The sequence below is a fragment of the Mycteria americana genome, chromosome 1 (assembly GCF_035582795.1).
Source record: "Mycteria americana isolate JAX WOST 10 ecotype Jacksonville Zoo and Gardens chromosome 1, USCA_MyAme_1.0, whole genome shotgun sequence".
In the NCBI taxonomy this organism is placed as follows: domain Eukaryota; kingdom Metazoa; phylum Chordata; class Aves; order Ciconiiformes; family Ciconiidae; genus Mycteria; species Mycteria americana.
In genome coordinates this window covers 90,982,482-91,008,189 of record NC_134365.1, presented here as the reverse complement: position 1 = coordinate 91,008,189, position 25,708 = coordinate 90,982,482, and the positions used below count along the sequence as shown (strand labels likewise).

Sequence of the window (25,708 nt, the reverse complement as noted above, 5' to 3'; positions counted from 1 at the left end):
ACTGACTGCAGATAATAATACTTTTGCTCAGAGCTCCTCATAGTCTAACAGCCTGAATAGCATGTCTCCCAAATGATAGTCACTCGTTAGCTCTCGGGGGACACTGGACCCCTCTGATGGTGCCCTCAGCTTCTCTGCTGCTAGCTGCAGGAGCAGCCTGGAGACCTATTTGGAAAAAAGAAGAGCCAAGAAATCCAGGTCTGCAAGAGGAAGAGGGGGTAAAAGGACATGGTCGCCTCAGAGACACAGCTGGGTGGGAGCAGAGGGATCCTGGGAGTTGGATATGTACTTCTCAGAGAAAAGGGAATACTGGACTCCCTCAAAGCAGGAGGCAATTTAGAGGCAGGCACACATTTATGAGAAAGTGTCATATAGCAGGATGTTCTGCAGAGGAGGAGAAGAGGGAAAGAGAACTGAGGAGCAGAAAAGTATCTGCCTTTCATATATGAACGTCCTGTGCCCATACTGAAGCAGGGAGTCCAAATAAACTTTGTTTGACCTAGGTTACAGGCAGTACCTGGAAGTGGTCCTCGTTCAGACCCATGCAGAAAGATGTGGTAGCTGGCATTCTTGCTACACCCATCATGCAGTGTGAGAAAAGGAAGATATAAGAGAAAGCGCAGAATATGGCAGTTGGGTTAAGGATTACTACAGATTGGCAGCGTTCATACAGGACAACTTTTAGACGATGGGACATCATTTTAAAACATAGCAGTCATGCTAGGAAAGGATATGGCAAGTTTTTAAAGAAAGTGCTTTTATGTTTCTCTAGGATACAATGGAGTGGTTCCTAAACAGAGAATTTGGGGTATAATTTCTTTGAGAAAGGAGTCCCAGGGAATAGGCCTAAACTAAATTTTATCCCAAAATCAAGAAAGAGGAGAGTTTTCTACCTTGCTTTAGAGCTAGTCAGTAAAGTCACGTAGTCATTGCAGCCTTTCATAGGTTTTGGTTTGCTGTTCAGATATGTTTAATGACATCAAATTTTCACAAGTGTCTTGCTGGTCTTTAGAATTTCAGTTTGAGCAGTGCATTTAATAGAAAATGGCACAGTGTGTTCCCAAAAGTGTCCCAAAGATTATATCTGTTAGTGCCAGTTCTGCGAAGATGTATTAGTTAACTGTACTGCACAGGAGTGAGGAACATTTCTTGTTAATTTAGGGAGGGAGAAAGCTTGATGACACATGCAAATGGCACATCATATATTTTAAGTTCTGTGTATGTCGCCTACACTAACTGCATTTGTCCTTTGAACATCTTTCTCAGTTTGAGCACCACCATATTTGAATTTTATGTCACTGTGATATTAATACACCTGTTAAAGAGAAAATGAATTACATAATAACATTTTTTAAAAATTCCCTTTGGGGAAAAAAAAATATATATTCGTGGAGCCCTGATGATCTCTTCCTTGAAATTGCTGTCTTCCCCTTCTTCACCCAGCAGCTGTCACTGTGCTTAGGAAGGAGCTGGGCCAGCCAGTCCACTGCAGAAGTACAAAGTGCTTGGGGTTATGGGAGACACTAATTCTCAAGGTATTAGAAGCTGTGTTTGCACCTGAATAAACAATCCCAGTTTTATGCAGATACATTTAGCAGTACTGAGCCAGAACTAGAGAGCTACAACAGTGCCTACATGAAGAAGGTGAAATGGGGTGAGGAAAAGGCAGTGCTTGGAAGTCAAGCAGATATAAGTTTCTCCTCCATGAGAGTGGGACTGAAGTGCCAGGAACGGCTATCCTGTGAAAATCCCGTTTGACAAGTTACGGATGCCCTCAAAGAACAGAAGCTGGGCCAAGTGTGAAAGAGCAGCAGGAGAATCTTCCCCCTTGGGTGCCAGCTTTTAAGGTAGCATATGTAGTAACACTTGCTGTGGTTCCAGTAGTGCTTTGCCATGGTTCTCTCCAGTCTTTCCCAGGTAGTTGCTGTGAAGAGGATAATTTCAGAAGTTTACGCTGAGTCATGTGGGTAGGGGAATACAATGCTGCAATACGCTGTCTGAGGAAGAGATCACCAGCAAAACTGCTGCTTCTGGTGAAGAGCAGTAACCATATATATACTATGAGGATTAGCCCAGTTTTAAGATGGAGGACATGAGAAAGTCCTTTTCTAATTTTATTCTTCAACCATGGCAGAAAGTATTCCTCTTTTTAGATATTTCTACTGGCTCTGAAGAGACAACTCTCTCTTCTAGAGCTATAAGAATAATAATTTCATACCAGACACAAATCTACTTTATAATGATAGGTTCAGAAGTGAGCCTTTTATCTCAGGTCAACTGTTTCTCCATCTCCAGAACCTCCTGGTCCTCTAGTTGTTATTGTTGCAGAAGAGCATGTGAGGTTTCCAATGATCTTAGCCCTATCTTTGACGCCAGGTTGGTAGACAGCAACACTGGCACAAATTGTTTTGCAAAGACTGTGCTAGCAGCCAGCCCTACTCTCTTCTTCCCTCTGGCTCCTTTACTCTTCGGTAACTTTTTAGCCTCAGTGTGCTTTATAGCCTCCCATGTGTTGTCACCAACAGTTCCTGCTAATGCCAGGAGCTCCCTTGCACAGCTTTGTGCTTTGGCAGTAGGCAAAGCAAAGCAGAGATCCTTAGCCCTACAGCAGTCAGACCCTGTTCGTTGTTATTTCTTTCTGAAAAGCTCAGAGAGTGTCTCCATACCTGTGCATTTGCAGTGAGGACAATACAGCTCTGTCTGCAGCTGGCTCTCGCTGTCACCTGCTAAAGTTTAGGCGGGAAGATGACCAGTGCCGGCTCGCTATGCAGTTGTTGCCAAGGGTGCAGAGCAGGTTTCTCACTTCACTCCCTGGGAAGCCAGAGTTGATTTGTACCCTGAGACATTTTGGATGCTGAGATCAGTTTAGCAATGGGTGTCTTCTCCCCAGAGAGCACTTATTAATAGCTTGACAATAAACGATGGCTGCGAACACAGTGCTGGAACGTCCTAGCGATGGAAACAAGAGCAGAGCAAAGGACACAGGCTCTGAAGTTGGTAATGGCGTCTCCCTTCATGTCCTGCGGCAATGAGATACATGGATTAATTTTAAATGCATTGGCAACATATGGGTCTAAAATTATTTCATGCTATTTAGAACAAGTCCTTTGAGCTAAGGCTGTTGTAAATTCTAATTAGTCTATGCTAATCTCCATAATAAGCAGCTATTTCTAATGCAGATCTAACTGATGAGGTCTGACAGCATTTGTCACACTTATTTATACACTGGCAGCAAGCTGGCATCATTCTAGTATCAGAATGTTTGCTTAGGTTACAAAAACTCTGTATTTCCTGTACTCTACAGAGAGTTTGTATTTGCTGCAGGCTTATGCCTGTTCTGGGATTGCCAACTTATGCCTGTTTGCTTGTATTTATTTATGCAGAAAATAGGGAAAACTCCTTCAGCCGTTCCCGAAGCTCCAGCGTGTCCAGTATCGACAGGGACTCAAAGGAGGCAATTACGGCTTTGTACTTCATGGAGTCCTTTGCCCGAAAGAATGACTCCGCTGTCTCCCCCTGTCTCTGGGTTGGAACAGGCCTCGGTATGGTCTTAATCCTCTCCCTTAATCTGCCTGCTAGTGATGATTTACGGCAGTCAGAGCCAGTCATGGTGTCGCCAAGTGGTAAGAGTGCAGCTCTTTTCCTGTTTATTATCTGTCTTCGTACAACAGGGGGAATAACTGCATGATTTTGTATAGCCTTTTGGGCAGAAATTTCTCAATACGTGTATCAAGCAATGGTCACTCACTACGTAGAGGTAAATAAAGGATGCACACAGGTAAAGATGCTTGTGAGAGACCCGCAACTTCGTGAACTGAGTCACTTTGGTTGTGTTATTTCTGAAGATTACCTTGTGTTGTGGGCAAAGTTATATGTTTCCTGTGAGGAAAGGGAAATTAGCAGAGTTCTTCATATTGTGAAATTACAGTCCTGTGTACAACTGATGCAATCCTATCTGGGATGCTGCGAACAGTTTGGCTGTCTTACTATCGGAAAGCTGCAGAGAAGCAGAAGGGAGTTCAGGAAAGGAAACAAAAATGTTGGCAGGTTGATGTACCAGGAGAGATCCTTGGCTGAGTGAGTGACAGGTGGTGTAGCAGAGAGAACAGAGGGATGAGAGAGGTCAGGTCTGAGGAGAGGCAGTATGTGCTTAGTATGTTTAAAGTAAAATAATGACAAAAATCAGAGGATGCGCAGGAATAGAGGTTTCCCACCCCCAGTTTGTTTAGAAGAACAATGCTGGAAGGTCACCAGCCTAAGGAGAGCAATTTTACTGCTGGGGAATAAATACCCTACTAGTATAATGTAGAGATAAACAACAGCCTATCTTTATGGTATTCAATAGCATGTATTATATAGATTATTTGATATAGGCTGCCTGAGACCTTTTCAGTACTGGCAGCCTGTTTGTTCACTTTCTTGTGTGGTCAGGAAGAACTGAGCAAGGAAGACTTGTCACCTTAGCTAGATTAACCTGTTTGCTCTGTTTACAGAAGCTGAATGTCAGCTACGCTGCATGCGTTCACACTACTGACAACCAGTTTAATTGTGGTGCCAGTGCCAGTGAGAGGAAATTATATTTTGCAGGCACAGTTCTGACACTGAAAGGAGCCGTGCTGACCTTTGCGTGCTTGGACTGCATGGGGACATTGACACATCCACCGTATGAAGTATGGAGGGACCCACACAGTGCTGATGACGGTGAAAAAACAAGAAAAAGGAAACTTGTCATGCATTCCCCTTCTTCCTCCCAGGATATGGGTGATCATCAATTTGCAGTCATTTGTTCAGAAAAACAAGCCAAAGTCTTCTCATTGCCTTCCCAAACGTGTCTTTATGTCCACAACATCACCGAAACGTCCTTTTTATTGCGAGCAGATGTGGTCACCCTCTGTAACAGCGTCTGTCTGGCGTGCTTTTGTGCCAATGGGCACATCATGACACTGAGGTACTTATCTAACTAATCTTGTGGCAAAACTAAGCAAAGAGGTGGCACAGTGCTGTCACGTTCCACTCGTGTTTGCTCCAGAGTGTCTGATGCTCTGCAATAACTCCCTGGTGGGTGCATTTAATGCCCTGCCTTGCCTGCTGCCGTACCTGTTCCTTGGCCTGTCTCCACATGGGGAGTTAAAGCATCTACACAGCAAAGCAAACGCCTTTATTTCACAGTAATCCCCCACCCATGACAATTGATGGCTCTTGACTTTTAACTATCATAAAAGAAAACCCTGATAATTTTGCTCAGTTATGGTAAGTCAGGTATAGAGGAGTATAGAAAAAGTCAGGCATAGAAAGGGTAGCGTTTATCCAGTGTGAAGTAGCAAGTCCCATTTGCTGTTTTGGAAGATTTTTTGCTCAGAGCACCTGGTTTCCCTTCCTTGTCATCTCCACCATTGAGTTGACTGTGCAGCAGCCCTGTAGTCGTGCCCTCGCCTTGCTGCACCCCCTTTCCCCAGCCAGGCCATTTAGATTTTGGAAAGTGCTGACCACGACAGTGAACCAGGAGAAGCTGGAGGACAGCAAAGGCAATGCTGGAGCCTTTGTCTGTAGCGTGCAAGGAGGGCCCTGCCATGCCATTTCCCACAGCTGCCTGTGCAATTACTGGGGGCAGGCCTTGCCCTGCAAACTGCTCAGCCACGTGGCACAAGCCATACTGTGTCACATGCACATCCCAAATCCAGACAGTAGCAGGAGCCTAAGGGTCATTGTGGCAAGGCAACTGAAACTTCTCCATGCAGGGAAACAAAGTGTGGCGGGGAAGGCAGCGTGTTTATGGCAGAATTTTTCAGCTTAGAGCTGCACTTTAACTGTTCCAGTTATTAAAAGCATAAACTTACATGTTGGTTTAAAATGCAGCCACAGAGTAGGTGTACCGTGTGTGGCAACTGGTGACTAACCTAGGTATCTGCTTCTCTTCAGCTTGCCCAGCCTTCGCCCACTGCTGGACGTCAACTATTTGCCTGTAACAGACATGAGGATAGCGCGGACCTTTTGTTTCACTAACGAAGGGCAAGCTTTGTATCTCAGCTCTCCCACAGAGATCCAGCGCCTGACGTACAGCCAGGAGATGTGTGACAATCTGCAGGTAGGGCTCAAACCCTTACTTTGGTGCCTTTGTGCTTGTGTGGGAGGGCTGGTGGCCTGACTTGTCAGATGTAAATTTCCATGTTTACTGCTAGATTTTAGTATTTGAAGTGAAGGCTGTGCTGCAGGCACAGGACAGACGTGTTCCTCTCCACTTGCCCTGGCTGAATGATGCCAGAGCAGCAGAGAGAGGTCAGTAGCTCTGTTGCTGTTTGGACTTTTTCATGACACTGTTACCTTGCTCCTGTGCCCTAATGGCTGGCCCGAGCCTACAGCCTGCCTGCTCATAATTGCCATCTCTGCTGGCTCCGTACAGAGGCAGATTTGTGCCCAAATGAGACTCTTCACAGCCTGCTTCTCTCAAAGTCCTCCCGTACGAAAGACCAACAGTTAAAAATGACTGAAGGGAAAGAAGGGGAAGCTACAAATGGATAGCAGCTACAGCAGTTGGTACCAGCATGTGTCCAACCACACGGCAACTGCCTCAGTGAAAATATGAATTCCTTCCCATATTTTTATCATTTTTTATTTTAACTCGAAAAATATCTTAATACTTGCAGCTTTCAGTAGATAGGTGGGAGCATGAGACAAACCAGTGTGGTTAGTATCAAAAAATATGCTCTGTTTTAATATATTTTTAAATTATTTACCATTGTTTTTACTCCAGTAATTGGTACTCCCCTTCTTCTACATGAGGAAAGCATCTCCTATTGTACATTAAAATACAGTATATCTATAGAAATGGTGTAATTATGAGCAAAAGGTCTTTACGATGTTAGATTTGGGTTGTGGGTTTTTTTTTACAATGAAAATGCAAATTAAAATGTCATTTACTGAAGAGGAGGAATTGTGAGAGGTTACAGGGAGAAACATGAGTAATAAAAGGGAAAAAAAGAGGGGGAATAAGTTCTAGGTTATATAATTAGCAGTGAACTAGGATAGAAATAAAAAAGAAATGGTCCTGCCAGCACTCATTATGCCCTAGGGAATAACATGTGCTGAGCTGCTCAACTCACATCACAGCACTGTCTGTCTCAAGTCTGAAAAAAGCACTGTGAGGAGTAAGCATTGCACACAAGCTCTTGCGCATCAGAGAAGAGATTATTTTGCAGGGAACCAGTTTTAAAATGATCAAAAGGTTTGATCAATGTATCTTAGAATATGGACCCATAGTAAGAGGCTGTTACAAGCTAGCTTTTTTTTTAATTAACCTTCATGGCATCATATGACAACCAACCAAAGGGAAACACAGCCCTTACTTCTTTGTACTGCCGGACTGTGGCTGCTTATATCTTGGCTTTTATGTGAAGAGGACAGTAAAAGGCTTGCACAGTCATTGTATGTGTACAAAAAGCAGATGACCCTGTATCACCTGCTACCTAGGAAAACAAAGCCAGGCTGCGTGAGAGCCTCCACTTAGGCTGGAAGGGCTGCAGTAATTTTTCTCCCCAGAGCAGGTGACTGTGCAGAGGAGCAGTAAGCATGAGTCACAGCGCTGCCCTAGCACTCAGCCTCCCCAGGGCCGAGAGCTTTGTGCAGCACAACAGCTGTATCTGCTTGTTGAGGCTTGGATAAGCAAACACAGAGCTGAGCAACAGGGCAGCAACTGTTCTCAGTGCACACAGCCTCACTGGTTTCAAACACTAATGGGACTGCAAGCTTTCTTTATTAGTTTTATTCTGGAGAGCCCAGTTTTCCTAGTACTGCTGCAAATAAATCTGAGCCTGAGATTTGTTTGGGTTTACTGCTCCAAGATCTGGCACCATGACTTCAGTCATGCACCCAGTCAGTGCCTTCAGCAGACACGCTTATTTAGCATTACTGATGGCACTCCCAACATGCCCAGTAATAGGGGTTGGGGGGGGAGGTTGTATGGAAGGTGATGGGATTTTGTTTAAAAAGAAAAAAACCAAAACACAAAAACCAAACAAACAACAAACCACCAAACTCTCTGAACTGCTAGGAAGCACTGAACTTGGGTACGCGATAAAGAAAAAAAACAGAGTGACTGCCCTGCTTGCCTGCATAATCACTAAAGCAAAACACATAATTCACAACAAATCGTTTATTCAATTATAGTGTCGCCTCTGCTGTTTCTAAGCAAAATGTGATCTTATCACTGGTATTTTCACTTGGTATTGCTTACAAATTTTTTTCTCTGTGGTAATTAACATAAGACTGGGCAGTGACAAACCAAGTCCCTTTGAAAGCATGAGTGAATCTAGTTAGCCCAAGTATTTGCCTGTCATGAAACACAAATGTTAAGTAATCAATACTGTTCACACAACAGACTCTTTTAAAACTCGTTGATTAGATCCAATGCCTGTGGCTCATTAATGCAAATAAAGAAAACACCTAGAACTGCTTTCACTTCACTAATTTTTCACATGGACTTTTGTCTGACTTTGTTAGGACATGCTTGGGGATTTGTTTACTCCTGTGGAAACACCAGAAGCCCAAAACAGAGGCTTTCTCAAAGGACTTTTTGGAGGAAGTGGACAAGCTTTTGACAGAGAGGAGCTTTGTAAGTAATTTATTGGGGGGTTTTTTTTGCAGAAATTAATTCATGGGATCCCCTGCCCTTGTCATCTAAGAATGGAGTGGTACACAAGATTTAGATCATAGATGAAAAAATAACAATGACATCGTGAAGAAAGGGGAGGGTCCTCCATTGCCTTCCCATGAATCCTTCACCTTGACAGCTTCTTTTGAGCAACGGGCGGGAGGCAGGCCACAACTGCACTGTAGCTGTGCTAGTGCACAGAGCAAAGTCTTCCACACGTGCCATCAGCACATTAAATGGCATCACCACTGCGAGGCTGCAGCTCAGGGATGAGAAGCACTGACAGAACCACAGCCAGGAACTCATTCCTGTCTGTCCATTTCTCCTTTGCAGTTGGCGAGGCCACAGCAGGAAAAGCCTCTCGCAGTCTTGCCCAGCACATCCCTGGATCAGGTGGAATTGAAGGCGTGAGAGGAGCCGCAGGAGGAGTCATTGGGGACTTGACTCGTGCACGCATTGCCCTTGATGAGAGAGGACAGAAACTGGGAGAGCTGGATGAAAGGACTGCAAGCATGATGGCCAGCGCAGAGGCATTTTCCAAACATGCACACGAGGTAGGGGCCCTGGCATCACACACCCAGAACTAGGAACCGCCAACTCTGCAACTGAGCCTTTGCTTCCCTTTGGGAAAGTCCAAGTACAGTTCTCCCCATTCACCCAGTCGTGTTGTTTTAGGTGTACTCAAGTTAACTGACACACCATTTTCATTGCTCCCAAACAATGAGAATGCCAAAAATAAACTTCTGTTGCACCTTCCTTCCTTTTACGTTTTCATAAATGAGCATCTATTGTTAGCCTCTGAATTTAGAACATGGCAATTCTCATCTCTCACCTTTCTCACTACTTCATTATGATTTTTTTTTAAAGCCACTTAGTGCAGCACATCTATGCAGTAGGGCAGAAAAGAGGTAGGTGGATGTGTATATAGGAACCTTTACAGATCTTATTGGGAAGAAGAGAACATTTCTAGTGCAATGCTGTGGTACAGTTATATAGAATAAGGCTTGCCTGGAATAGACAGCTTCTGTGCTTAGAGCTGGAAATGGAAAGCTCTTCCATCCCACGCTGTTAAGGCTGGGAATCAATTAAAGTTATTTTCCTTGAACATAAAGCAACATTAAAGAACACTTCCCAAAATGCATGTTTTTCATTTAACACGTATCACATCTCTGGACAAGACCTTTACATTTTTATTGGCTTTTGTAAGTGTGAGGCAAAGAACGTGCCCTGAAATACAAAAAGGTTATCTATTCAGGGCATATCTACTATGCTCCACAGATAAGCTTCTTTCTATAGGAGTAAAAAGCAAGTTCCTGGTTATTCCCATACCTCTGTACTTTTTGCAGAAGAAAAGTAGTTAAAGCTCCTCAGGAATATCTTTTAATGAACAGCAATAGCAGGTAACCTTTTTTTAAAATTTTTTTTAAATGTAACAATTATGAAATTAAATACAAGGTCTCAGTGGCCTCAAGACCTGATGACACTGGTAGTAAAGTACTGCATTGCTCTTCCTTTTTTACTTACGAAGTTTGTGACAGTTAATGGGCCTACGTCATGTGTGATACCTCATACGCAGAGCAGTGTTTTATATCTGTTTGTTTGTTTCCCATTTCTGTAGGTGATGCTGAAATACAAGGACAAAAAGTGGTACCAGTTTTAGACTTTCAAAGAAGCTGCTTGTGGCTTTATTAAGAACACTGTTCAGGGAAGCAACATTCATTCCCAAATCTAACAGTCACTGGCCAGAGACATTTTTTTCTCCTAGAAGATGTTTTCCTGTTACTATTATTGGATTCATCACAGTGGGAGTCAAGGAGAAATTTTACAGACCGTGAGATGGAAGCTAGAATCATGTAGGTCTTACTCCAACAGCTGGCTCAAGTGGTAGCCAATTTTTTTCCAAAAGGAATTCAACCATCACTGTGGCATGTAGTTTTTCAGAAGCTGTAGGTATGAACTGTGGGGAGTGCATCTGGTTAAAAATATTCTGTACAAACTCAAATGTTAATGCACTTATAAAACTTTGCATGAGTAATTGACATCTTAAAAAAAAAAAGAAGAGAAAAAGAAAGCATGTTGTGACTGAAAAAAATGGGATTTATTTCTATTCTGAGCAAAAAAAAAAAAACCTTAAATGGCAAAAATCTTTATTTTTTAAAAGTGACATTACAAAAAGCCAGTACATTTCAGGCATGTTTCCTACCATTCTCAACATAAAAATGAGTTGAGCTGCATTTTCTTATCTGCTACTTATTTCCCTCAAAAAACCCTGCTTGAAATCAGTGCTGTTTAACTCCTACCAGAAGAATAAATAACTTCAAAATCCTATGCCCAAAATTTACAAATTTTTCAAGTAGCTAGACAGGCACTATCTGAAATGTCATTAAAACATCAGCATAGATGGTTTATTTGCAATTCAGAGCACATGACATGTCATCCTTATCTGTACTTTTTAAAATGTGCTCTGGATTCATCTCAGTTGTCCTTGAAGGGGGCTGTGGCATTTTTCATCCCTGTGGTGTCTGTATCACTTGGTTGCCTTATTTCTCAGTAGCAGGAATAGAAAACCAGCTTAGGAAATCGCTTCTTCAAGTTAGGAAAGGCAACATGGGAACCGCAGGGCTACAAGTTGGAGAGTCCTGTCAAGTTCTGCTCACAGAAGCTGCTTAGCAGCTTGCAGAGCAGCGATTTTTCTGAAGTGGTCAGTTGAAATTATGCTAAGGAAACTGCACAGTAGCCCCCCTAAAGCTGGGGGAGAGAGATCACAGCACTAAGACTAAACGATGGGCCAGGGGAGGAGCATGAAAAGCATTTGTCAACATATGGTGCTGAATTGGCACATATATAAAATGACACCCCAGGTGTGTGGCAATTGATTTTCTGCTCACACTGCTACAAGTAATTTGCTTCTGCTTCAAAGTGGCTTGTTTGGTTTCCTACAGTAAACTCTGCAGAAAACTCTCCAACCTGCAGCTACAGAAGAAAACAGTAGGTAGAACCTATTCCTAGTCCATGAGTGTGCTGCAGTCACGGTAGCCTACAAGAGCCTCACTGCCGCACAGGTCAACTGTTAAGTTAGAAGTTTTTCCAAGACTGGCTTGGAAACAAGGCACTGAAGGCTTGTTTTCACAAGGACATTTTTTCAAATTAGAAAAGGAAAGTGAGGAAAAGGTGGAAAAGCAGCATTTAAAAGTTTTCTATATGAGAAGAGTGACATCCTCTGTCCCTTCAAGGAGTTCTGACAGACACTGATGCAGACACGCAGCATCCCCCTCCCAACTAGATCTTAACTTCACTGGCGTTTATATCATCCCAGTGTTCATCTCTCTCAAAGATGCCTTTCCCGTGTCCTTCATTTTCTTACAATAAAATGGAGCCCAGGAAATTGTACAGTCCAGAAGTCTGGCTTCACTGTCATCCCAGCTGTGCAAGTTAAAGTGTTGGAATAGATTTGAGGTGTTAAGTTTTAAATTCACATTGTAGCACAACAGGAATTTTGTGCTTTACAGGATTTTTACATTTCTCTGTGGGCAAAATCAAAATGATGCCCTGACAGGTCAAGCTCAACTGGGAATGAGACGTAAGTTCCTCTCTGTCACAGGAGAAACTGCACTATAATTGTGAGAACTGTAGAAAGTTACTGGGAAAAAGGTCAAAGCCCAAGCAATGCCTAGTTTCCTGCTGAGTTAAGGAATTGTCCATGACCTGAGCAGATGTATGTCTGTCTGCATGTGTTTGAGGAAACAGCAAGCTCACCGCTCTGATGCCAATATGAACTGGGTTGGGGAATTCCTTCCAGCAGCCACGTCACAGAACTGGCCACTTGAGGAAGCATCACTGTAACCGAGCATCTAGAATGAGAAATAACATTATATTTCTGAGAGAGAATGAGAACAACATTATAGCAATTCTATCTTCTGTTTAAATACATATTCACTCTGCCTGTGCTCTGGTCTGTACTCCAAAACCACTAGTCTCTGGGCAACAAAATCCTTTGGGGCAGCAGATCACTCAAACCCTCCAACCAACTTTCTAGCCCTTATTCTTCCTGCCTTCTCTGCTTTTACAGAGAAGTTAAGCAATCTTAATACCAAGCCAAGGCCGCCCCACCAGCGTTTGTTCTGTACCCAGCTCTACGCTTGCTTCTGCACTGAGCCGGTACGGATGGAAAGGCCATCACCAGTTCCAGTGTGGCACTTGTACTAGCACCACAGGCTACGGGGCCAGTTTCCACTATGAACTGGTGTAACGCAGTCAGCCTTTAAGAACACAGCCCAGGTGAGTGGTAGCACCTGGTGCTCAGGCAGCAGTTGGTTCAACTCAATGACAAGGAAGCTACCAGTTCTGCGCAAGTTTTCTGCTGTACCTCACATGGGTGGCTAATATTGCAAAGATCCTCATTACCTTGATTTCAGTGGAAGCGTCTTCAGGCTGGAGCTAGAGGGACCCACTCGCTCATTTGAGAATCAAATGTAAAAATTTAAGAGCAACTTTTAATTGCTAATCACTATAGCACACCCAGAGGGAAAAGTGTATTCAACAAGTCTTTTACACAATGCCTGACTGACTTTGGCTGCCAACAGTCTCTAGCTTAACACCGGGGGAAAAAAACCTGCCAGTAGATTTCCATTTGCATGGAAACAGAGAAATGAGAATCTAGCATCCCTCAAACTTACAATTTTTAATACTTAAACTTCTAAGCAACTCTCCTCTCTCTAGTACTCCCCATCAGGTCACAGCTGTATCTTGCTTTCCACTCTTACATATTTTACATATTTCCAGACAGTTACAAATTACTATTTCTGTTAAGTTCACCACTTGTGACTATAATTATCAATTTTCTTGTAGTCTGTAGAGATCTAAAAAGTTGTATATGTTTGTATATAGAACATTCTATATATAAAAATATATATATGTAATGTATATGTTGTATAAGTTTGTTAGTGCACACTGTTAAATGCTTTCTATCAAGATTTACCATCTGTGTGGAAAAAAACCTTCACTTAAAAACTTCAATGAGGGAGGAAAAACTCTTGCCTGGTTGATTTATTGTGAAATGAGGGGGAGTGTGGGATTTTTGAAAGGCCTGACCTGAACACTACTAAAGGCTGTTAGTGAAAGGAATAAAGAAGCAGCATTCCGAGCAATGAGTACAGCATCTGACCTGACTTGCTGTAAGAAAACTGAGGACACTAGCTATCACTGGATGTTGAAATCATGTGCTTTCACCTTTTTCAGTAAGACAGCACCACCTCAAAGCAAAATCCTAAACTTAGAGGTATCTTCAACATCGCAATCCTCAGTTACAATAGACCAGATCGGCTGGAAACACTTGTTCAATTTAAAATGCTTTTTGTTCATTTGGATACCCTGTTCCCTCACATTCTTCTTTACAGGAGCTCTCTATCACAACACATCCAAAACCAGACACACCGAACTTCCAACAGCACACACACCCCTCTGGGTTTGACCAGATGTGTTTAATATTACGCCTAGAGCTGTAGATAGACAGAGTATGCAGAGAAAATACATTAGTTTATTCATATGTTTTCAGAGTTGGCAAGTCTTCAATGAAGTACAAGCTATTTTATTAAAAAAAAAAAAAAAAATCCATTCCTAGAGTTTTAAATTAAGCACCAAATCTTGAATTAAAAGACAAGATAAAGGAAAATTTGAGAATCAGGTTTTGTTTTGTATAATTACCTGCTTTGTAAATTATTTTTACAGTTCTACAGTTCAACTATTTGCATTAATTAGACATTCCCTGTATTACCAGAGTGTAGCTTCTTACACAAACATTTAGCAGAAATACTCTTATTTACTACACATATTGTATAAAATTATCACATATAGAAATTCTCTAAAACTGTTTACATATTCCTTTTACCGAAGCCCTTTCACACCACAATGCATGCATTGTAATGAAGAGATGCATACAAAAATATTTTTTTCAGTATACAATTTAAGAAGTTAAGAAAACATTGCAGCTTACATAAGAGCTGTGTTCAACCTCAGGACTTCTCCATTTATTAACTGTGTGTATTGTAACAGAGGCAAAAAGCCAGATTTCATTTAATTACAACCCTCAAATACCCCAGCCCCCCATACATCATTTTCAATAACTTAAAGGTGAATTCAAGCACGGTATATTTCAGTCTTGAATGGTTTTTTGCCTTGGTATGGTCTTAGTAAGAACACACTCTCTCTCATTAAGGAACTACGTGTGGCCATTTGTAGTCAACTCATCATCTTAGATGTATAAGCAATAGTCACGTAAATGAGTGTTTCCATTCATGTGTTTTGTTTTGTGATTAAATCAACAAATCAAACATTGTACTTTTTTAAATAGCAACCAATATTCAGAAATGTGGACAGAATATGTGTGGGGTTTGTTAACAAGTCATTATCTGTATCTCAGAACAAAGGCTAATCTGGGGTGAACCACACACTCCTGCACTAACCATGTCCTGTTTCCACAGGTATCCTAAGTCAGCGTCGCAAAAGGAAAACTAAGGCATCTTTAACTGAGGCTGTTTAGAGTCCCCAGTAACAACCAAAAAAATAAGAGGGAAAGAAAATAAAGGAAAGAATTGATATTAGTTGGTGTAGATCTCTTTTTTTTTTTTTTCCCAACCTCTACTCCTAGATTCTTTACAGTATTTCAAAGGTGCATGGTTTATATAAAGCCTTTGGATGGAGTCTACACTGCTCACTCACTCAGGAATACGGAAAATACAGCCACGGTTGTTTCTGGGGTGGGGCTGGCCACCTCCCTTCCTCTAGCAGCTCACACAGGGACAAAACCTGGACCCCAGCTAATGTTCCTATGCTTTACTGCAGGGAGCTCACATGGCGCTTATAATCATAAAATCAATCCCCAGCAATAGTAGCCTTGTTACCTGGACTTCTCAGCCAACTGAGAGCACCCTTCATGTCACTTCCACTTCAGGTTAAAAGCAGTCATCTGAAAAGATGAAATCTCAGATGGGCAGAAGCAAGCTCATTTAAGGGCACTTACCAACAACATGATACATGATTGAGTTGCCCTGCCAGGAGAGGCTCAAAAACTTCAGTCAAAGCTACTGAGCTTCCAGCTCCTTCTTTTCAGCTACGGATTTATAGGAAAAAACAGCAGGAAAAACCATAGAGTTTTTCCTCCAACTCTCCTCTTGATGAAATGCAAATATCATGGGAGAAAGGCAAAAGGACCAAACCAGACCAGATTAGGTGTGTGTCATCTTTTGTCACCTGCCTCTCTCCCACCACTGCCCAGCTACAAGAAAGTGCACACAGCACTTTCAGTAGGCAGGGATAGAAGAGAAGCTGCAGCAGAAAGACCAAGGCAAAACAAGCTTGTGGTCTGCACGCAAGGAAAAGGAACGAGTAGCCGTATCAAACATCAGTGGCAGGAGTTCCTGCTACTGAGTCCAGGGAAGTTCTGCCCCATACCAGTAGTAGGCTGAATTGAAATTTGAGTCATTTTGACAAGAAAGCAGATATGAACCAAACGGAACAAGGCTGCTCGGCAGCCGAAGGGGACAGGCTCTCCCTGCATGGAGCTGGGTCACGCAGGTTCACATGAGGTGAAGACAAGGCGTTCCTGGTGACCGCAGCTATTTGTCAGGACTGGGTCCCAACCCAATTTCTTCTGGCAGACAGACACCCACCTGCTAGTGCAGCAGCCAGGCAAGGGCAGCACAGAGCACAAGGCAGGACCAGGCTGCAGTAGCAGTTCCATGTACACCGAGTGACAAGGCTGCTGTAACAAACATAACTCCTACCCTTTCCACAGCGTTCATCCGACATCTTCTTGGGCTGCCGGACCACGCGCATTACTGCATGTGCTGTGCAGCGCCAACTAACAGAAGACAGGAGTGGACTGCAAAGAGAGAGAGACACACAAACAAGCTGAGGAACAGAGAGCGAACATAACCAGATGCATCCCCATCCCGTCTACAAGAAGACAGGGTGTAACCTGCACTCTGGTTATTGGCTCCTGAACTAGAAAAAAGCCCAGTTTCCAACTAAACACAGGCCTCAGCCCATCAGAGGTGGGAGGAGAGGGGCCCACAGGCAAAAATAAGTAAGCAATGCGAGCAGCCAACCAACCTCCTTCTACCAACTTCAGAAAACAGCAGGTACCCTCTTCTGCACAGTTCTAAGCAATGCCTCTGCTTACCTGACCTAAGTCCTCTTCTGCTTCCCCTGCTTAGTCTCACTAATGCGTAAAGTCTAACCAGAATTAAGGAATGTAAATAGCAGCAATCAAGCAACAGCTCAGAGCCAGTTCGAGTATCATGACTCAAATGCTGCAGCCGCCTCGCTCACAGAGCAGTGGCCACCTTTTATCTTCTCATTTGCTCCAAATTACTGCTTAATTAAAATGAACTCATTGAGTTTGTTTAGCAAAATAAGTTTAGTTCTGTGTCAATCACCTTATTGATTAGCATCATCCCTGTCTAGAGAGCTTGTCGGGAAATAGCGCGAGATCCATCCTTCTGAAATTCTAAAGACAGTATGTGGGAGGAAAATACTGTAATGTGCCAAAGAACAAGCAACTTAAATTACAGCAGCTCCAGTGAGGCCTGAAATACCTCAGCACAGGTGTGTCACTGCATGACACCCAGGGACAGGAAATCATTAAGCCGTGTGAATTGATAATGAGTCCAACCCAGCATCTTCACAGGCAGAGCACACAAATGGTCAGACGCCAGGGTGCCGAGGCTCAGATCTGTTAATAACAAAAGCTTTAATAAGCTAAGAAAAGAAACAACTGTCTATCAGCTGAATGATGTGGATAAAGAGCTCAGCCATCAGGTGACAGATGTAGAAAACTGCAGCGCAGAGCAAGCAGGAAGGAAACAAAAAGTCTCAATGTAAAGTGAAATCCAAAGCAGGAAAGAAGGCCAAGTCAGTGCTGAGAAGGGCAGTCAAGGCATCCTCGCCTGGGGCTCAGGCTCGATACCACCACGTGCCCGTTTTGCTGCACAACAGGCAAGTGGTGGATCAGAGTCCAGGATGCGGCCTGTTGTGCACAGGTCCCGTTACCATCTTTTAAAACTCACCAGGTTCTTGAAACCTCGGTGCCAGGTACTTCTGATGTCAGGATAATGGCCACGCCAAAAGCGCCGCATTTGAAGTTAACAAACTCAAGCATGCTATCAGGCTGTTGAAAGCCAAGTATGCGTCCTCTCAGATCAGGCTATGAAGGCAACTTCAAAAGTACGCTTCTTAAAAAGCATCCAGCAGAAGTTCAGAAATGAAAGAATAATTAGGGGCTTGGAAATTTCTCACAGGAGGCAAGAATAGAAAGAGGGAGATGTTTACATTAGGGAGGAACCACAGAAGAAAAGACATGATAAAATAATTAGAGGCATAAAGATGATGATGGGAGGCACCTGTCCTCCCTTTCTTGTAACATATAAGGGCCACACAATATAAATCACAGAATTCAAGGTCAGGCATTGTATGAAGTTAACAAAAAAAGCTGAACTTGTATAACCATTGCAACCATCTGGAAGGGAAACAAAATCATGTGATGTGAGGTTTAGCCAGACCAGAAGGTATTAGTGAGGAGAGTAATGCCAAACAGTGGCAGATTAATTCCCTATGAGCTCCTTACTTGCCCCCTCTTCTGAAGCATCTGATCCTGGCAGCTGACCTGAGTCAGTCACAGGACCAGCTCAGCCTGACAAGCCCAAACTCCCAGAAAAACTTTCTGCCCTATCACAGGGATGGAGTCAAAGACGCTGCGGCAAAGCATGGGGGAAATCTGAGAAGTTTTTAGCGAGGCTACCAACAGGCAGGGTATAAGGCTTTCCTAGGAGGCAGGTCTCTGAATGAAGAACCACAGGTCACCCACCACCGTTCAGTGACACCTCTCTAATGCACCAGACCTCAAACACCAGCAAGGCTGTCACTTCAGCTGGCGAGACTGAGATTTTTTTTTTTTTTCTTCACAAAAATATGAATTGCCATTAAGTTTTTAACCAATAAATTGAGTTTCACTCTTTAAAAAAGGGAATGGTTTTGCTGGTGATTTTGTGTTAACTATAAGAGAGTCCAAAGGCCTCTCAAGGCCAGTTTGCAAGGTAGCAGTAGGATGAATTGTGACAGTCAGTCACCAAAATGCTTTCCTAAAAGTCGAAGGCCAACCAAGCACTGGTTCCACTCACTGTGAACGCTGCACAGCTGCTCAGTGAGAAATCCAGCCAGCTGTAAAGCCATTTCAGCACCTGAATATCATCAGCAGAATTCAGTACAAAATGATCCTAACCAGAGGACTCTCAAATTCAACATTAAGTGCAAACACAATGACTTTTTTTTTGTCCTATACACATTACACACAAGAACAGCCAAATTATCTTTGTGCCTTGTTTTAATACAATAATCCAGCTCATTTCATATGTAATAAATTCATTAGGCTTTGGGATTTTGCTTTAAATTACAAGATCAAGCATATTTTAACAGAATTCATTTAAATACTGTGCTTTTAGCAATTAATAATTTCACAGTTCTGTAAACATGCTTCACTGTGCTGTCTGACCTTTGAAGGGTTTGGCTTGGTGAATTCATACCAGCTTCCACCACACATTTCAGAAGGCAGTTTGCAACGATGTCTGTAGAAACACAATATAGGAGGATCGCACCGCACACAGGTCTGTCGCTGCCCGCGGGTACGCTGGCCCTTACCATCCCCAGTCCATGGTGCCTTCCATCTCACCACATGCGAGAAAGCTGCATTTCATGTCAGAGCTCCAGGTCCTGCAGGTCTCCCCAGCTAGGTCCAACTTTCACTTTAACATTCAGTTTTACAGAGAGTTTGATGGCGTTTTCCATCTCATGCTTGACAATCTGAGCGACCTACAAGAAAACGCAAAGCATGAGATGTACACATAAGTTCAATGCTCTGTTCTTCTGTCAATAGCTGGGGTGGCCAGACACCTGGAGTCCTCTCCTGCATTTATTTGCACTGATTTACCACCAACGGGAATGCAACCAAACATTTTAATCCTGATTAGGGCTTATGAATGGAGAAACTGTATAAAGCCAGTAACGTTTTATGCAGCACGGAGTTGTGACTGTTTCCACACCATTTAAGACTACTTAGAAAAGAGGCAAGATTACATTTCCTTTAAACACTTGAGAGTCCTGCAGAGTCTCCTCTTTCACCCAGCTGCATAATTCTAAGTGTTTTGTGGAGTTTGTTCTGAAAACTTCAAGGTACTGAAAGCAAGACACAAACCAAATACACCAAAGGCAAAGAACTGTGTTCCTCTTCGTCGTGTTGGCATGAGAGGCACTCTGTGAAACACAAACTACGATCCTCTGGGAAAGCAGATCATGTTCAACGCGGGTGCTAGAAATACCACCCAGGTTCCCCCTCACTATTTTGTCGAGGCAACTCCAACATTTGCTGCCCTCCAAAGGTATTTGTAAGAAAACACTCGTTTAAGTACACAGTTAGGGGACCAGAAGATATTTTGCCCGTGACTTTTTGGATTGTAAGAGACTGGATTTTTTTTTCCTGACTGTAAATACCTGCCCTGGATAAAAAGACTCTTCCCTACCCCAAGACCCACGCAGAGTCCAGCCTGTCCTGATTGCTTATTTGAATGAATCTTTCAATCCACACCCATCCCACGAACCGTTCCACAGCAGAATGAAAAGAGGCTTTGAAATTACTGTGATCCCTCATCTCAGCTAGAGGCCACTGTGTCAGCATAGGAATTATTCAAGCTTCCTGACCCTTCTGTGCATTTTCATAATTCCCTCACAGGTACCCACAGTAGAAATTCCTCCACAGTTTTCACTGGGGAATGGAGGAGGGGATGAGGAGATCAGAGCACGTGAGTTTACAACAGCATTAAGAACTAGGGGGAGACTTGTCTTCCAAAACCCTACACCCCATTTTGAAATACCACATTTCAAAATGATCTTGATAACCTAGAAAAATGCTTTGAAATAGGATGTAATTCAGCACAGGCAAGTACAGAGTAGAAAGAAGCAGGATAGAGATTTAGGATAGAAATAATCTACTGTTCAAAATAGGATGAAAAATGACTGCCTGGGCAGGAAAAAAATGGGGTTATTAGAGATTAAAAAATGAACAGGGATTAAGCAAGGCACACCGTTGTGAGAAAGAAAGCAAATGCAATTCCAGAACATAGAAAAAGAAAATGTTGCTTGTGTGATGCACAGATCAATTATCCACTCTATTCAAACCACTGCAGCCTTGATCAAGTTTGGGGCCCAGTATTTCAAAAGAAACATGAACCATACAGAGGGAGGATTCTTCGAGAACACTCACAGGTCCAGCACACACCATCAGCGAGGAACAGCAGATTAGGGCTGCTGCACCTAGAACAAGGGATGGCAGCTGCAGGGGAGACACGAAAACCTGTGTGAGGTTCCTAGGGCATCTGATAGGTTCAGATGGGACATGCACCAGCACCCTGACCTGGGGCGCTTTGGGCTCTGAATTTCCTGTACATTAAGCAAACAGCACCATTTCCAGGGTTCTCGATGGTCAGCTAACGCACACTTGGAGGAATACTGGCCATCTTAAAAACATAAATACAACGATGCTGGGAACAAGCAAGCAGTTGAAAAGCATCTAGCCTTTGATTCCTAATCTAGTCCATACCTTTATGTTCCTACCTGACTCCTTGTTGCCAGGGTCAGCTCAACAGATAGAAGGTCAAGCCTCCTTCTACCATCTTTGGCAATATTATCACAGTCCTGCTATTGTGGTAAGCTCTGAAAGCTCCCTACCTTCACTTTGACATTCTGCACAGACTAGGAAAGCCCTGATGCCCCAGGCATCTCACACCTTTAGCACAAGAAAAAACAGGTATTACCCCAATGTGGTCTTTTAAAAGAGGCAAGCTAGCTCACTGAGAGACTGCAAATGAAAACAGAATGATCACTAGCATTGTTTCCTTACAAACCATTTGTGAGGATACTCTGACTGGAACACAAATTCCTAGATATATGGAAAGATATTTTTAGTTTTCTTTTGTGCCCTTTAGCAGCTGAAAATAAGGTAGAGCCAGCATCAAGCATGTGACCAAACTAACTTGTCTGAATAAAAATTGCTGTTGCAGCCAAGAAGTACATGATTTACAGTATAATAAAGCTTTAGTGGCAGCAAGACGAAAAAAACCTCACCAATACAGAAACTAAGACATGCTCACTTCTTTTTTCTAAAAGGTATACTGTAGCTCAAAAGGACTAATTAATTCAGGCCCTACTTTGAGTGGGGGCTTAAGAGGGAGAGACTTCAAGAGATCCTTTCCAACCTAGATCTTTCCACTATAGGGTAATTCTAATGGTGCATCTGAAAGGACAGCAGGCAATATTGTCACAATAAAAGATCCTTTCTGGCCCTAAAAACAATTAATCAAAGGGGTAAGAAGTACCCTGTCTTCTCAGCTAGACAGAAATCCTTGGAAAACAAGCAAATCTGGCACATACAAGGCAAGTCTGAGTCTAGGAAACATGTATTGTGTACATATGCTGTTTTAAGTGACTGCCCAGAAAATCTATGGACAGAAATACATCTGAAGGAAGTTACAAAAGCTGGTAATAATTGCCCTTGAAGTTGAGGTTGTTAATGAAAAAATATAATACAATAAAAAATAAGCAAATCCACTCACTTGGCCCCAGTTCTTCTGGGGACACTGTGATAACTTGGAGTCAGTATCCAAAGATGTAAAAGCCTATACTCAGGGAATTTCAGTTTTCTACAGAAAGAAAATTAGGAGCCTTTTCATCCCTAAAACAGTCTGCCCGGATTGAAGCAGCAGATGTCTGAACAGAGCTGGCAAAATGAACAGAAGCTTGAGCTGAGATTCAAGAGAAAAATATTAAACCTTTTGTTCTTAATGAAATAATAATAAAAAAAAAATATATGCTCAGGCCAGTCAGTACCGCTGAAAGCTCTCTCAGACTAAGAGTTACTGCTCGCCATCAGGAAATGGCCTTTTGTCATTAAAGATGTGTATGTGGGAGAAAGACATCCCCAAGCTACAGAAGCATGCCCTGGGAGCCTTCCTGCATTTGTGCTCAGGACTTGGGAAAACACTGAGCTGCCAACATACAGCTAAAACGCTTGCTACTGAAAGCTGTCACACAGACACCACTAAGCCCAGGCACAGGAGCACCTACACGGTGGAAGAGCACACACAGAGACACATATGCACATGACAGGTACCGTAAGTCCACACAGCACATTTCTTATATCTACCATGCTGCTAACCAGCACCATAACACTCCTACCAGAAAGACAGGTAGGTAGGGAACAACCAAAGAAGTACCAAAGCACAGAATCCTCCTTTCCTTAACCCACAGTACAAACCACAGCTGTAACAATACATGCTCTGAGTTAGGCACAGAAGACATGAGTGTAAACAAGGAGGCAAAAATACCTGCAAATGAGGGAAAACTTCCTCCTATACCTGTCAACAATACTAAGCTACTTCACTCATGAAGTCTTGCAGAGAAGTTGTACAAACTGCTGTTATAAGCAGCAAAGCACACGTTGGAAAAATGAAGTTCAGCCACGGGGATGGCTTGAGTCTGAAAATAAAGGGATCAAGAATACAAACATCATTTTTCATCCAATTTAACATTGTTTTCACAGACCTTTTAGCACAGAGCAAGAGAGGATCCAGGGAAGAAAAGCTGAGCCCCTAGAATGAAGGCTTGTTTGAAACATCGTAATGCAGTAGATAGCTGAAAAAGCAACTGCACGGCTGTACCTGGATGACATCGTCCTCTGCAACTTCATAGAGGAGCTCATCATGGAGTTGGAGGATGAAGAAACCTCCACAGATGGGATGTAACAGCCCTCTGTTTCTCTTCCTTGCTAGCCTTCCTACACAGGTGAAGAGCACAGTTCATTAGATACCATTATGCAAAGGCATGTTTCCTGTCATTAAAAAACCCTCACACATTCCTAATGCTGAGAAAAAGAACATGAAGAACTTTAAAATGAAAAAGCCCATGCCTACAGATAAAACAACAAAACGTTACTATTCTATCAATATTTGTACAGCTACTGAGGGAAAAATGTTAATGAAAAGCATTTCACATATAAACATTTCAGCCTTACATTATAAAGATATGAATCAGAACAGAAATCAGAGACATTTGCATCTCCTGAACCATCTGTTTTAAAAGTAAATTTTAAACACGTCAAGTTTAATCAGAAGTTGGTTCACAACATTCTCTCTGGCAATGAATTCTGCTTTTCTTCCAAAATCATTTTAATGGCTAGTCTAAAAAGGCAGTAAGCCTCCTCCCAAACGTAGTTATCTGAAACTGTAGCTACTACTCCTGATTAAAAAAAGGAAACAAAAAAAGAGCAGTTTTTGAATAAACAAGTAAGCAGCTGACAAAAACAGGATCCTGGTAGGCCTTGCCAGACAAAAATAAAACAGAACAAACAGTTCCATGGTAAAAGCTTTTTTTAAAAAAAACCAAACAAACAACACCTCACACACACAGACGCAAAAGTTATTTATTTCTCAGGTTAGCTAACAGGAGGACTCCAGTTCACAACTACAGGAAGGGTTTCACAGCATCACCAGTTCCTCACACAAGCCTCACACTGAAGCAGCAATGTTGAAGAAGCCACATGATGCAGGCTGCTTCTCTGATGGCATAGGCAGTTATAACTTGCTGAAAGAGAATTCCTTCCGGTTCTTGAAACAGCTAGTATCAGAAGAGGAAAAACTGTCACAAATGCATCTACTTGCCTTCCTACAATTATGTTGGCCAAAGGTCAGAAGCTGCTGCTCCTGGAGGGGGTGGAAAGTTCTGCCAAGCACATGCCTTCTGCTCATAGCGGACCTCTGAATCTCGTCTCTCTAAAATAAGACTCCCTGACATATTTTTAGAGGTTTGGCAATTAATTATTTAGTTTTCCTTCTCAGTCCTACAAATCAGACTCTTCATATTAAGACAGCTTCATGTTTCAGGTTGAAGCAGAAGAACCAGCAAAGAAATATAGCACTCCATCCCTTCAGTTGTCTTTCTAAAAATATATGACTGATGAACAAAATACTGTCTACTTAATGCTAAAAATAGTCTTCATAGCACTCCTCTGGGAATGAGTACCCCAGCACAGCTTTGCTATCTGCAGCCAGAAGAAATTTATGTTGCTAAGTGCTTCATATAATACTCTTGTGGAGTCTCTGAACATCAAATTCCAGTCAACAAATTCCAGACTTAATTCTAACAAAAAAATGTATTTTTGGAACTAGAAGTTGTTCCACTCTATCTTTTCACTGCCTCTGAAGCTAGAGTATCTGCTCAGTTTCCCCTTCCTACTTTTGAACAATTCTGTGGTGGCATCACAGACCATATCACATATGGTCACAGCTCCTACTGCCAACCTTTGCTTTGAGCCAATTAGGGTTTCTGATCTGATCACAGCATTTGCTTTAGTTTGTGTGTTGAGCAGACATTCTCCCTCCTTCCTTATGACTTTTTTGCCCATTAAACACAGACTTAACTGCTGTCAGGAAATAAAATTTCTCCCACCCCTATCCCAAAGGCCCTAACCTTTTTTTGCAGGCAATTTTATTATTTTTTTTTAATTAGTAACACTGAAAGTTTTGCTCTAGTGTGCAAGGAAGAGGTGAGCATACCACTCTTACCTCTCTGGAAGAAGCTCTCCAGATGTCCGTGGGACTTGACCACAGAGGAGAAAGCTTCCAGGCGTCTCTGAATGTTCACAGTGGCTGTTTTGACAATGTCTGCAGCAGATCCCTGAACAGTTGTATTTACAGCCTGTCGCTCTGCCTGAACAGAGATAGTTGTTCTCAAAACCCACCCCCAAAAAATAATAAATCAAATCGAGCATGCCACATGTATTTCATTAAAAATAATAAATACATGGCCAAATACAGGCATAGTAAAACCTCCAGATAGCAAACTCTTTACATCTGCCTGAAAGAAAGAGACATTGTAGACTAGCTTCAGACACAAAATTTCTCCAGGTGACTGAGAAGAGCAGGATTTCCACAGATTTAAAATTAATTAATATCAAGGGTA

The 25,708-nt window shown here is 42.5% G+C and overlaps 2 protein-coding genes and 1 long non-coding RNA gene across 5 annotated transcripts in view; 1 reads left to right on the top strand and 2 right to left on the bottom strand.

Moving 5' to 3' along the window:
- STXBP5L (syntaxin binding protein 5L) overlaps positions 1-12,498 on the top strand; it is a 209,973-nt gene extending 197,475 nt beyond the window's left edge. For both annotated transcript variants that reach the window (XM_075512032.1, XM_075512023.1), the window contains 6 exons: positions 3,384-3,623; positions 4,588-4,948; positions 5,920-6,085; positions 8,497-8,608; positions 8,981-9,201; positions 10,266-12,498. In XM_075512032.1, the coding sequence (XP_075368147.1) occupies positions 3,384-3,623; positions 4,588-4,948; positions 5,920-6,085; positions 8,497-8,608; positions 8,981-9,201; positions 10,266-10,307 (1,142 nt within the window). In that variant the 3' untranslated portion in view covers positions 10,308-12,498. The remainder of the gene's footprint in view (positions 1-3,383; positions 3,624-4,587; positions 4,949-5,919; positions 6,086-8,496; positions 8,609-8,980; positions 9,202-10,265) is intronic.
- On the bottom strand, positions 1,899-12,500 carry LOC142414624 (uncharacterized). The gene is made up of 3 exons (XR_012777140.1): positions 12,404-12,500; positions 2,667-3,020; positions 1,899-1,924 (listed from the first exon to the last, which is right to left on the bottom strand). It is a non-coding gene; the product is annotated as an uncharacterized LOC142414624 (long non-coding RNA).
- Positions 12,501-16,532: 4,032 nt separating this feature from the next.
- POLQ (DNA polymerase theta) overlaps positions 16,533-25,708 on the bottom strand; it is a 56,665-nt gene continuing 47,489 nt past the window's right edge. For both annotated transcript variants that reach the window (XM_075512001.1, XM_075512009.1), the window contains 3 exons: positions 25,312-25,456; positions 23,410-23,525; positions 16,533-19,510 (listed from right to left, as the gene is read on the bottom strand). In XM_075512001.1, the coding sequence (XP_075368116.1) occupies positions 19,397-19,510; positions 23,410-23,525; positions 25,312-25,456 (375 nt within the window). In that variant the 3' untranslated portion in view covers positions 16,533-19,396. The remainder of the gene's footprint in view (positions 19,511-23,409; positions 23,526-25,311; positions 25,457-25,708) is intronic.